Genomic DNA, 12462 nt, shown 5'->3' on the forward strand with positions numbered 1-12462 from the left:
CAACCAATCAAGCTGCTATTAAGGGGCGGGTCTTGACGTGGCCTTAGTAGGACTCGTAAATGTGCCGCCCCAATCATAAATGAAGCTCTAGTCTATTCACAGGACGTCTTGTATCCGTCTGTGTCCCAGGATGCCTACGCCCGCGGGGAGGTGTTCATCGGCAGTAAGGAGAACAGCTACACGGTCCTGTCCGGCCTGCCCTCTTCCACACAGGGCTACCACTGGAACCACGGCATAACCATTGTCACGCCAGACAGGAAGTTCCTGTTTGCTTGTGAAACCGAAGCTGAGCAACGGGATTGGATATCGGCCTTCCAGAGGGTCATCAATCGACCTATGAGGCCGCAGGAATACGCAGGTGTGCGAAATATTTGAATACTGTAGGGTTGAATTTGCATTAAGGTAATCCTTTGTTTATGTTTCTATGTTTAAGGGTACCCTGTGGAGTTTTCTGCTCTTTCAGCAGGTCACTGTAATTTAGGAGCATCAAAAACTAAATAATTATTCCTTCTAATAAAATACAGATGTTTGAATATATTGGAATATCTATTTTTGAGCATTATGTCCATAAGACGATAAACCAATACAACGGGAGACATAACCATTTGCACCATGTATTTTAAAAGATATACACATGAGGTCATTGTGTCCATCCGATCCTTGTGTATGTGAAGTGCGTTATGAATAAAATGTATTTCAATTATTTTTATTATATCGTATAGTTACAGGCGATATCTCTGTATGCCTGGTGGGAATTTCTTCGAATTTGGAATTAATGTCCTCTTGAACTCAAGGATGAACTGATTCAATATCCGAGATCAAAGGTCAAGGTCACTGTGACCTCACAAGTCAGGAATTGTGGGTTCAAGTCCCATCTGGGACTTTTTTTGGTGGTATTCTAACCTCCGGTGGATTTCTAAGGACAATGGTTCCCCTGGTCCTCAGATCTCTGCAGGGTAAATCCAGACAGCTAGCTAGACTATCTGTCCAATCTGAGGACTATGGTTACCTGGTCCTCAGATCTCTGCAGGGTAAATCCAGACAGCTAGCTAGACTATCTGTCCAATCTGAGGACTTGTTACCTGTCCTCAGATCTCTGCAGGTAAATCCAGACAGCTAGCTAGACTATCTGTCCAATCGAGGACTTGGTTACCTGGTCCCAGATCTCTGCAGGTAAATCCAGAAAGCTAAGCTAACTATCTGTCCATCTGAGGCTTGGTACCTGGTCTCAGATTCTGCAGGGTAATCCAGACAGCTAGCTGACTATCTGTCCAATCTGAGGACTATGTTACCTGGTCCTCAGATCTCTGCAGGGTAAATCCAGACAGCTAGCTAACTATCTGTCCATCGGAGTTTTCTGAGATTCTTTAAACCAAGCCTTTCCTCCATTCCGGAATGCTGTGGACTAGCCAGACAACAAAAAAACAAAAAAACTTTACGGGGTACCTTGTTTGGTCGTTCCCTATATAGTTCACTATTTAATAAAAACTATATAGGGAGTAGTGAGTGAGTGAATGAGGGAACGATTGAACACTGCTAAAGTAGCAGCTTGTTGCACTTCAAACAACACACATTAAGTGAAAAACAGAACTCTCTGTCCGTTGTTCTGTGTAACGGAAGCTTTTCCTGTGTCTCTGCAGTGGAGGCCCATTTCAAACACAAGCCTTGAAGACTGCAGGAAGCCACAACTCAGCTGGACCGGCCCAGTCTCATTCAGACCTGAGACAATCCCAATGTGTGACCAGAGACCGGGGGTGGTGGGACCGGAGGGATGAGAATAGAAGAGAAAGATTGACTTGAGCCCAGCTAAGTGTAGAAACATCAAACTCTTAACAGGACTGAAGGCCCACCATGGGGTGAAACGTCTGTGATCAGAAGCCAAAGGGTAGATGATGTCATCACTTATGCGCCTACCAACTTATGTGCTACACATTATCATCCTACCTTTCCTCAGCCATGCGGACCCTTTCCCTGCAACCACCTTTTTCTCAGATTCCGTCTCGTGAATGGTTCATTCTACCTGTAATCTAATGTAATTATGTAATCTAGAGTCATTTCACTGGTTGCTTAACAGAGACATTGTTAATTCATTGAATGTACAGTTTTAATGCCAGTGGCTTACCGTGTGTGCGCGTGCAGTTTTCGTTGAGGACGCTGTGAGGTCGAGCCTCGGGCACTGCGGAACCTGAACCTACAAAGTGCTGTTAACAACAAATATGCATACAAAAAAAAAACCGCACACACACAAACTCTCAGTGATCACCGTAGCTGTTAACGTAGCTTGAGGTGGCTGATCTGGATCCAGACAGGCTTCTTTTACAACCTCAGTCTGACAGCTGTTCTCCTATTTATTTGTACTGTTGAACATACTGAGTCATCGTAGACGCGTCGTTGCTGCTCTAAAGGATTGTAATGTGACAGGATTGTAATTTTTACAATACTTCTACTCTACACCTGTTTTATTTTTCTCATCTTGTTTTAAAGACACTTTGTTGTGTTGACCTTTTAAATCACAGTGAGCGTTTGTTTTGTCATGAAGAAAAAAATCTTAACATGAATACAGATGAACCTGAAATCAAGTGTTTGAGTCGTCCTCAGTGTTTAGGGTCTCTTCTTTGGGACTACAGCAGTGTTTGAGTCGCGGTTGCCTTTTAAATTATTCTGATGACGTAATGCGCAGGTTGGCTGCCGCTTGTTGTTTGGACCTGCCCCTACTGCTAAAACAATATCCTAATCACTGTACATATTGTGCAAATATGACACTTTTCAACTTTAGGTAGGTTAAATTAAGGATAATTCTGGTTAATTATAATTTGGGTTGAATTTTCATACTTTCGGCCCAGATTCTAATTGGTTAAAGGGGACAATATGTAAAACACACCTTGTCTGTGTTTGTGCACATAAATGTGGGTTTCTGGAGTCCCTACAAACCCTCAAACTGTGAAGTAAGACAACCCAATCAGTTTTTTTGTGGGCTGACTAGATCAAAATGTACCGCCCCCTATCTGAGTGACCTGTGTCCAACGTCTTGAGAACTACATTTGCAAAGGCGCGCCATATTTTTCTAGTAAGCCAATCCGAGCAGATTGGGCTTTTTAGGAAGGGGTTTTAAAGAGACAGGAGCTAAAACAGAGCGTTTCAGACTGAGGGTGAATACAGGTATATTCGGAGAAAAACAGTTTTTTTATTAACATTAAAGAGTGTAAACATGTTATAGTAGAAACCCAACTTACAAGTTGGCACCTGAAATGAGCAGGATACGTCTCCTTTAAGTTCAACAACCCAGGTTAGCTTCGTGTCTCTTGCCTGGTCAGACTTGTAGTGACGCCATTCCCAGAGCTCAGATTTAATTTTCAACACCCAAGTTAAAATAAATGAGAATCATCCTTTAAAGCCCCTGAAGAATTCCGCATATTTTTACAGCATGGGCACTGTAAAGGATATGCTATAATAAAAAGTGCAGTTACGTCTATTTCTTCAGCAGATGGAGCTCTTCTGTTACCTTAAAAGGGATGGTTTTTTTGTTTTTGTGTTACTGGACAGCAATGCGCCCCGGTGACAAATTGAAGGAATAGGTAAAGACTTTAATAATAATAATAAAAGACTACTTAACTGATTGCACTCCCATGACATTGTCAGACTCACAATGGAAAATAAAAAAGTATAATAATCGATGCTGCAGAACCAGGATTATCATCAAACAATTTTAAGCAGGTCTTAATTTTCCTACGTCCATGAAACGCTGCCTCTAATGCTCAATGGTTTTTTAGTTCTTTCTTTCTGTCGCTCGTCCAAAGATAATTTGCTGTATATGTACAGATTACTACAGTATTACTCTGTGTCGCTTTTATTAACTTTAATAATTTGATTTACTTTGAAAGTACTTTTGTGACACTGTATTTCAGTGTACTTTTATGTTATGTTTACTGTATGTTGTAAATTTCATTTATAAAGGTCTTAAAAAGTCTTAAGTTTGACTTGGTGAAACCTGCAGAAACCCTGCTGTCAAAACCTGGAACCTACATTACCCACAATGCAACTCAACCTCAGCCAGAGAATCAGGTGTGCCATTCCACAGGCGCAGCCCTCTTCAACTTGCCTCCCTTCCTCGCATCCTAGTCCCTCCCACCGAGGAGGCAACGGAGAAACACGACAGAATCACGGGAGGAGAGAGGCAACGAGCAAATGTGTTGTAGAGCTTTCCTCTGAAGCGTCACGTGAATTTGTCCGCTGTTCGGGCGGAGTTAGCAACTCCTTCGGCTGCACGGCTTCCTCGGCTATAGCTCCTCGATCCTCGCTCCTCGCTCCTCAGGGCAGAAATAAGAGCTGTGAGACGGCCGTCACCGAGGAGAGACAGAACAACTTCCGGTTCAGCCGAGGGCTGAGGAGTTATCGAATAAGGGCCATGAGATGCAGCTTTAAATGTCGCTAACGTAGCCTCGACATGCAAGCAAACACCCAAGATGAGAAGCTCGTCTGGGAAGCCCACTTCTTTCTGATTTCACACCCCCAGGTTCTTTTCCTAGTCTTCAGCTATAGCTGATGCTGTTCCACAGCATCTCTCTGAAGCCCCCAAAAAAGTATTTTTGCAAATGTTTTTTTTCGCACATGCAAAACCTTTTTTTTTTTTTTTTAATATGTTGATTGTTTGCAGACTCAAGAAACAAGATATAAGAGCTTTGACTGGGATTGATCTTCCAATTAAACTCGTAACAGGCGCCAGGATAGCTCATTTGGAAGAGCAGGCGTCCATATATGGAGGTTTAGTCCTTAACGCAGCGGGCCCGGGTTTGACTCCGACCTGCAGCCCTTTGCTGCATGTCACCCCCCCCCTCTCTCGCCTTTCATGTGTTCAGCTGTCCTGTCAAATTAAGGCCTAAAAATGCCCCCTAAAAAATAATAATACAAATACTCTCAACAAACCAGCAAATACATTTCCCAACATGTTGAACGTCATTTTTTTAAAGATTTTTTTCGGGGGGGCCTTTTTCCTTTATTATTTTAACTGTGGATAGACAGAAAAGGGGGATGACACGCAGCAAAGGGCCACAGGTTGGATTCAAACCCGGGCCACTGCAGGACTCAGCCTACATGGGGGCAAGCGCTCTTACTGGGTGAGCTAGAGGACGCCTCTCTGAATGTCAGTTAAAGGAAAATAAAAACAAACTTGGATGAATGAGTGTGGACATAATAAATTGTTTCCATGCAGAAGTCACCGTGAAACACTGCAGAAGGGGGCAGTATTTTCCCAAGGACCGAATACTGTTCTTTAGTTCTACATTACAGTAGGTGGCGCTCATCAGTCACTTGTGAAGGAGATCCCCGCGTGTCACACTCCGGTCTGGTGGAGCTAATGTCACCTGATGATCTCGCCACTCTTACACAAACTTCCACATAACATGACGGCCAGACAGAAGGAACATTGATTTACCCATAAGGCCCCATAAGGCCAGTGGGTAAATCAATGTTCCTTCTGTCTGGCCGTCATGTTGTTGTTGGCAACCAGGTTGTCATGGTAAATGTTCAGACAAGTGAGCCACTGAGCTGCAGCAGGCGGGTCGGACACGCAGGAAGTGTTTAAAAGCATGTGGCAGGTCAGCTTGTCAGGTCCTAAAGATATTACGCTACTGGGAAGGTGCCGGCACGTGTAGCAGACGCGTTTAACAGTAAATCTGCTGCAGTACACAGTACTTTAGACAGAATATAGTCTCGCATTGCCAGGCCGTCCACACAGCATTCTGGGATGGGAGAAAAATGTGCTCTGGTTCATACATTGCTGCTGCAAAAATAGCCACAGGAAGGAACTTGTTTTGGTGTAACGTGTAAAGTCGTGCAACAAATACTCCGATTGGACAGATAGTCTAGCTAGCTGTCTGGATTTACCCTGCAGAGATCTGAGGACCAGGTAACCATAGTCCTCAGATTGGACAGATAGTCTAGCTAGCTGTCTGGATTTACCCTGCAGAGATCTGAGGACCAGGTAACCATAGTCCTCAGATTGGACAGATAGTCTAGCTAGCTGTCTGGATTTACCCTGCAGAGATCTGAGGACCAGGGAACTATAGTCCTCAGAAATTCACCAGAATTAAAAATGCCAACACAAAGAAAGAGCAAGGTAACGGAACATCCAAAAAGAGAGACATCAGGCGGAACAAGAGCAATTCCGGAAGTGGAACGTCATGGATATAGATTAGCCTGAATACTGCAGGAGTAAGTTCTGCTTTGGTTACTTCTATGTTTGAACATTACATGTTCTTGCGAGTTTAGAAAATCCCCTTAGAGTGTAGGACATGTTCTTTAAAACTCATGAAAACGCTTTAGACCAGGGGTCTGCTTACCTCGCTGGCCACTGGACAGAGGCTAAGAAGCCTCATCCTTAGCCTCGCTCCAGTGGCTTTGACAAAACAAAATGATATGGAAATGAATAACGGTTCTTCTTAAACATATTAGTTTTAATTTATCATTGTTGTGGGGTCAAAGTGGATTAAATGGTCAAAAGTGCAATAAAAATGGCGACAAAAACTCCACTTAGGCCTATTAGGGATGTTGATAGGCTAAGTTTTACTTACTAGGCTGTTACCTAAATTCTAAGGCTCATAATATGTTTTGCAGCTCTAAACAGATTTCATTTTTGGCGCGTGTGAAATGGCTCTTTTGAGACTAAAGGCTCTTGCTTTAGATCATTTTAAAATCTCATTAGTCAGACTTGACTCGTGACAACAAGTGAAAGCTTTTTTTTTTTCAAGTCAATGGAGCATTTCTTGTTACAGTGCATGAAAAAGCCCCAGCCCAGCTGTCCTGTCCATCAGGCCGTGCAGCCCGACACTCCAGCCAGGGCCGGGACTGTGAAATCAGCTAATCTCTTCACAGGAAACCCAGCAGGAGCAGCTGTTGGACTGGAAACCGACTGGAAATGCAGCAGGAGAGCGGAACAGGCCCGCAGTAGGAGCGAGGAGACCAGATATGAATCCATTGTGTCGGCTGAGGGTTGGGACTCTGACCCAGGCATTCCTTCCTTTTAGCAGCCTGTCGCGTTGTGAGCTACAGTTTTCTGATTTTTCTACAGTTGCAACTAGGGCTGAATAATTTGGGAGAAAAATATATCTAATTGTTATTTTTCTGTGGTTTGCGAATACATTTTTTTATCTGCATGTTGCACCTTCTAAGATCATGTTTTCCACTGAAAATAGGACATTCCTTTAAACTATCTGGGTTACATTATTACAGCATGTATCTTGTGAAAGAAAACAGTAACTGTAATAATGAAAAGAGAAATACAAATTGTTAAAACGAATATTACACCAAACATTCAACTAAATATTTTACATTCCCTTTATTTACGATCAGCCCGATTAGTTGATCGCATTCTTTCATATTGTGATTTTGATTTGTCTTTTTTCAACGATCCATCTTTCAGCCCCAGTTGCACCTGATGTAGTCTCGCTTTGCCAGACCCTCATCCTAAGCGCTGCAGGGGGGTCTGGCTAGTCCACACAGCATTCGGGGATGGGAGGAAAACCTGTTCTGGTTTAATGGCATTTCTTCCAACCAATCAAAATTGCCATGGGCGGTGCTAAGCTCCTCACTGAGCCCACACCTGTCACCTAAATGTGTGAGAAACAGAACAGTATTACGGAATAACGTGTTTACCGTCTCATGTGTTTTTGTATAACGAATATGATTACAAAAATGGGTACACACCATGTGCGGATGTTTTATGTTTCAGTTTCCTGTTTTATTTTGTAGTATCTGTTTCTTTCTGAGTCGTGTCTTGCTTTCCTCCCTGCCTTGTGTTTTTCCCGCCGCCGCTGGGATCGTCTGCCCTGATGTGTTCCACCTGTTCTTCAGGTACTAATAGCGTCAGTCTCTATGTAGTTACAGCTTATATATGATCATCAGATGAAAAATGATTCAGTTTTAGAAACATTTAAAAGTTACATATAGTCACTTTAACTTAAACAGTGACGATGTGTCAAAGTTGCGTCCCCAACTTGTTTCAGCTGCACTTATCAGGAAGTGCAGGTCAAAGGCTTAAGACTAAGCTTAATTAGCTGGTAGTTACCTTTAGGACAGAGCCAGGCTAGCTGTTTCCCCCTGCTTCTAGTCTTTATGCTAAGCTAAGCTAAGCTAAGCTAACAGCCTGCTGGCTGTAGTTTCACATTTAGTGGACAGACACGAGAGTTTCAATGTACTCAGCTAACGTTCGGCAACTATGTGTGTATAAGTATGTTTCCCAAAAATGTCAAACATTTGCTTTAACAGACAATATTATTTTATCAGGCTGCTGGGAAACAATCATCAACACTCATACCCTACATTAATTAGAGGTCGACCTCTGAGTCCCTATAGGTGAAAAGATTACACCTTCTTGCTGGCAAAAATAGTTTTTTAACAGAATGATGCAGAACCTTCACATACAGTACATTATGCACTATAAAAATGCACTATTAAAGGAAAAAAAGGGAATAAGCTTCAGATGTAATGTAATGGAAATGTAACACAGTTGACTTTGGATCCCATCAACGTGAAGGTTGAGAGTAAAGAAACTGTTTTACTCAGCCAGTACAAGTGGAAAAACTGCTATTAAACCTGAAACTCCCTGTCTTAAATAGGTGCTACTCACATCCCAAAATGTCATTAGTGTGGGGTTTAAATGGAACGTTTTAGTGTCCAACGCAGGTTTAAAAGCCATGCCTCAGTGCTTTTCACTCAGAAAACGCTCAAAACACTGAATCCTAGTCAATCTTGGGAATTTATCTTTGTAAAAAAAGGAACAAATGTGGGCACCTGGATGGCTGGTACAGTGTGTGCCCATATGCAGAGGCTCAGTCCTCGAGGCAGTGGTCGCAGGTTCAGTTCTGACCTGCGGCCCTTTGCTGTATAGCAATTCCCCTTCTCTCTCTCTCTCTCTCTCTCTCTCTCTCTCTCTCTCTCTCTCCCCTTTCATGTCTAAAGCTGCCCTACAGAAGGCCTAAAAATAAGAAAAGATGTTTAACTATATAATGACCCACAATACTGTATGACGCTTTGGCCAACAGATATCAGTCTGGTCAAAATCTTTAAAATTAACATTCAAGTCATTGAATCGCCAAATATTATCTTACAAGTTGTCAAACCAGCCCTGTCTCAGTCTGAGTAGTCATTAAAGTTTGTGTCCATATCCCCATTTTTTGTGGGGTTTTCTGCCTCTTCAAGGCCTGGAGAGAGTTTTGTAGAGAGGCTGCTCCCAGCCAGAGGGAGGACTGTGTGGAGGTGGTGCCAAGGTCAGGCTGTAAGGCCTGCGAGACGAGTGAAAGTACGGGTACTGATACAGACCGGCAGGGTACCCTGGGAAGGCGCTGAAGAAACTGGAGCTTTGGAGGTCAGTGTAGTCAGATTGGTTGATGGAGGAAGGGCAGACGCCCGAGCCGAGGGACGCGTACTCCGGTTGTGGCGTTGGAGGAGTGGAGGAGGAGGAGGAGTTGCTGTAGTGACCTGGGCTCATCTGCTCAGTTTTAATCTGAGGTTTTTGGCTGGTGTCCTCGTGGAGCCCATGCGCATCACGACTGCAAGAGGAAATTGGCATTCCAGTGGAAATGCCACTTTTGGGTGTCCAGGTATGGGAGTGGGAGTAGATGCTGGGCAGAATGAAGGACCCAGAAGGGTGGTTATGTCCGTGGCTGCCATCTGGCGGGGTTAGAAGAGCCGAGGCGTGGCTGTTGGGAGGGAGGTACTGGTCCAACTCGTGGACGTCAAAGCCATCGATGGTGCTGATGACGTCGGTGCTGAGCTCTGAGATGTCCAAGTTGCTGAAGTCGATGTTCTGCCGGCCGCTGGCAGGCGCGGGGCCGGTGCTGCTGCTGTCGACAGGCCGCGGGGCCTCGTGTTTGGTCCCCATGTGGAGGTCATTGTTAGGGGTGGCGGGGGGTGTTGGAGGCCCATGAGACTGACCTGGGAATCAAAGCCAAGGAAGCACTAATCAATAGGGATGGAACAATGCACTCATCTCACAATTCAATATGATTTACAATTGCAAAAACAACAGATGTGTGTTATTATCAAAGTGCAACTGACAAAGTATTTCATCTTAAATAACAAAAACAAAATACAAATTAAAGATTAGATCCCACACCAAGATAAGTAAATAAATAGAAAAAGAAATCTTAAAATAAATAACGTAAGAAGACGTAGTGACAAGTGAAATCACAAGCACATTACGCCCTTGGTTGTTTCACAACTACATTGTGACTCATTTTTCATCTCAACCGGTTGAATCTTAACATATTTATATCGACTTTTAACCAATTCGCAATGCATTGCTACATCCCTACCAATCAATATTTTCACGCTAAAGCACTAAAGGTCAAAAAGGTAAGCTGCAACAGATGCCCTAATAAAAAACGTATTAAGATCGTGTGTCACCTGTCCTGTCTGGATCATAATGATGGTGCAGTTCCGCTGTTCCAGCCAGTCTTGCCACCCCTGGTTCTGTCTTATACAAGTCCTGCTGTTGCTGCTGTACCGGTCCGGGTCTGCAGTCCCCCTGTCCTGGTTTGGGGTTCTTGCGTCTCCGAGGCTGGTACTTGTAGTCCGGATAGTCTTTCTTGTGCTGCATCCTCAGCCGCTCGGCCTCCGCAACGAAGGGAAGCTTCTCTGTTTCAGAGAGAAGTCTGAGGAAGAGAGGAATTAGGTTGATAAAAGGTCCTTTTAAACACTAGTAGCAACATTGGAAATACAACAGATGTTCATTCCAAAATGGATACACATGTTGCCTTATGTTCTGCGTTCAGCACCGGAAAAAAAAACACAAGTTAGAAAGAATTCTCTAAAACACAGGACAGGAAATGACAAATTAGAAACATTCTTATTACTTCACCCAGGGACATTTTGTGCATTTGTACACATCTACTCCAATACAATTCCAATGGAAATGATGTACTTTTTACTTCACAATCTGACAGCTGTTGTCACTTTACAAACAAGATACATGATCACAAAAGTATGATGCAGTAGTTTGAGATTAAACTGCAAAATAGTGTACAAAGTAGTTAAGGGTCCCACCTTGACAACAGTAAAATGCTACTTACACAATAAGGCATTATCAATACTAATCCAATTTAATAATAAGCTATACACACTGTCTATTTTCAAGATGAGTACTATTACTTTGATACTTTATTACTCGCATTTAGGCTACTTAAGTGACATTATCAGTGGTTTTTGTATTGCACATGCAGGAAAAAAGTAAATGAAGACTCTCCCGTGTATGCTTTATGAGTTAATTAATAGTTAGTTGTATTGCTGTCATTTTATCAGAAGAGTTGTCACTTTTTTTTTAAAGTGGAGAAACCAGGATTTAGGCTTGGGAACAGTGGTCTTTAGACATAGCTGCACACAACACTATCTGCTCCTTGGATCAGGTTGAGCCTCTCTAAAGCTCCAGCACCCACCGCCACAGCTTGCCCAGCGTCTTGCTGAGCTCCGCGTTGTGAAGATGAGGATACTGGTCAGCCAGCTTCCTCCGCGCCGCCTGCGCCCACACCATGAACGCGTTCATCGGCCGCTTCACGTGAGGCTTGCTCTTCGGCCCTTTCTCCCCGTGAGAGGGCATCGTCACCAGCGACCAGTCGTAGCCTTTCAGCACTTGGGACACCGCGTCGCGGATGCAGGCGGGGAAGCGCTCGTCCTCCACGCCGCTCTCCAGTTGGTGCGTCATCCCGGGCGGGCGCGCCGCCTCCTGTGCTTCGGACCCTGATGGAGAGGTCGGGGACTCCGAGCCCGATCCATGCTGGGACATGGAGCTGTCGCTGCCTGCTGGACTGCGCGGGGTGTCTGCCGGGGACCGGTTCTCTTCTGTCATTTCTGGGTAGGTAAAAAAAAAAAAAGTTGCTAAGTGGCCTGATTCCCGGAGAACTCTCCAAGTGCGTAAATGCGCACGGCTCTGGAAGACTGTTTCACCCCGGAATCAAGCCTAAAATCCGAGTGAAATCAGGAAAAAAAAGCTTCTTGCCTTGAATCAGTCCTTGCTGCGTCCTCCGCCACAGCCAGGCAAAGTTTGTTTAATTTTCTTTTTTTCTTTTTTTAGAACTTTAACTCTCTTTATTAGCGACTTGCATCTCTCCTCCCTCCTCCCCTCGTTGCCCATTGGCTTCTAAGTTTTACCATCCCGGTTCCAGCTGGTTTGGCTTTACAAAGGAGGAGGAGGCAGAGGGATTGGTGACATCACATTTAGAAATTACATTTAGAATTTGAAACCCAAATGGATGATGGTTCTATTTAACGCAATACAGGTTATAGATCCTCTATTATTTTTCCAAGTTCAGATGCAGAAATGTTAAGTATTTTTATTTGAGTATTTTTAGGATATACTTCCTACTCACTATAGGCATACGCAGAGACAAATAATTTCTACTTATGTGGCCTAGATATAGCCTATATGATGCTCGTGATTTTAAAATGAATAAAAATGAGTTCACAATGATT

At 43.7% G+C, this 12462-nt stretch overlaps 2 protein-coding genes across 3 annotated transcripts in view; one reads left to right on the forward strand and one right to left on the reverse strand.

The window, feature by feature from the left end:
• The window catches only part of LOC116671492 (arf-GAP with dual PH domain-containing protein 1), a 35606-nt gene extending 33027 nt beyond the window's left edge, over positions 1–2579 (forward strand). For both annotated transcript variants that reach the window (XM_032502820.1, XM_032502822.1), the window contains 2 exons: positions 130–358; positions 1641–2579. In XM_032502820.1, coding sequence (XP_032358711.1) covers positions 130–358; positions 1641–1669 — 258 coding nt within the window. In that variant the 3' untranslated portion in view covers positions 1670–2579. The remainder of the gene's footprint in view (positions 1–129; positions 359–1640) is intronic.
• A 5866-nt stretch (positions 2580–8445) lies between these two features.
• sox8a (SRY-box transcription factor 8a) lies at positions 8446–12113 on the reverse strand. Its single transcript, XM_032503098.1, has 3 exons — positions 11430–12113; positions 10402–10649; positions 8446–9930 (listed from the first exon to the last, which is right to left on the reverse strand). The coding sequence occupies exons 1-3, from the start codon at positions 11837–11839 to the stop codon at positions 9191–9193; spliced, it is 1398 nt and encodes a 465-aa protein (XP_032358989.1). The 5' UTR covers positions 11840–12113; the 3' UTR covers positions 8446–9190.
• Positions 12114–12462: the final 349 nt, after the last annotated feature.

The sequence above is a fragment of the Etheostoma spectabile genome, chromosome 21 (genome assembly GCF_008692095.1).
Source record: "Etheostoma spectabile isolate EspeVRDwgs_2016 chromosome 21, UIUC_Espe_1.0, whole genome shotgun sequence".
Lineage (NCBI taxonomy): Eukaryota > Metazoa > Chordata > Actinopteri > Perciformes > Percidae > Etheostoma > Etheostoma spectabile.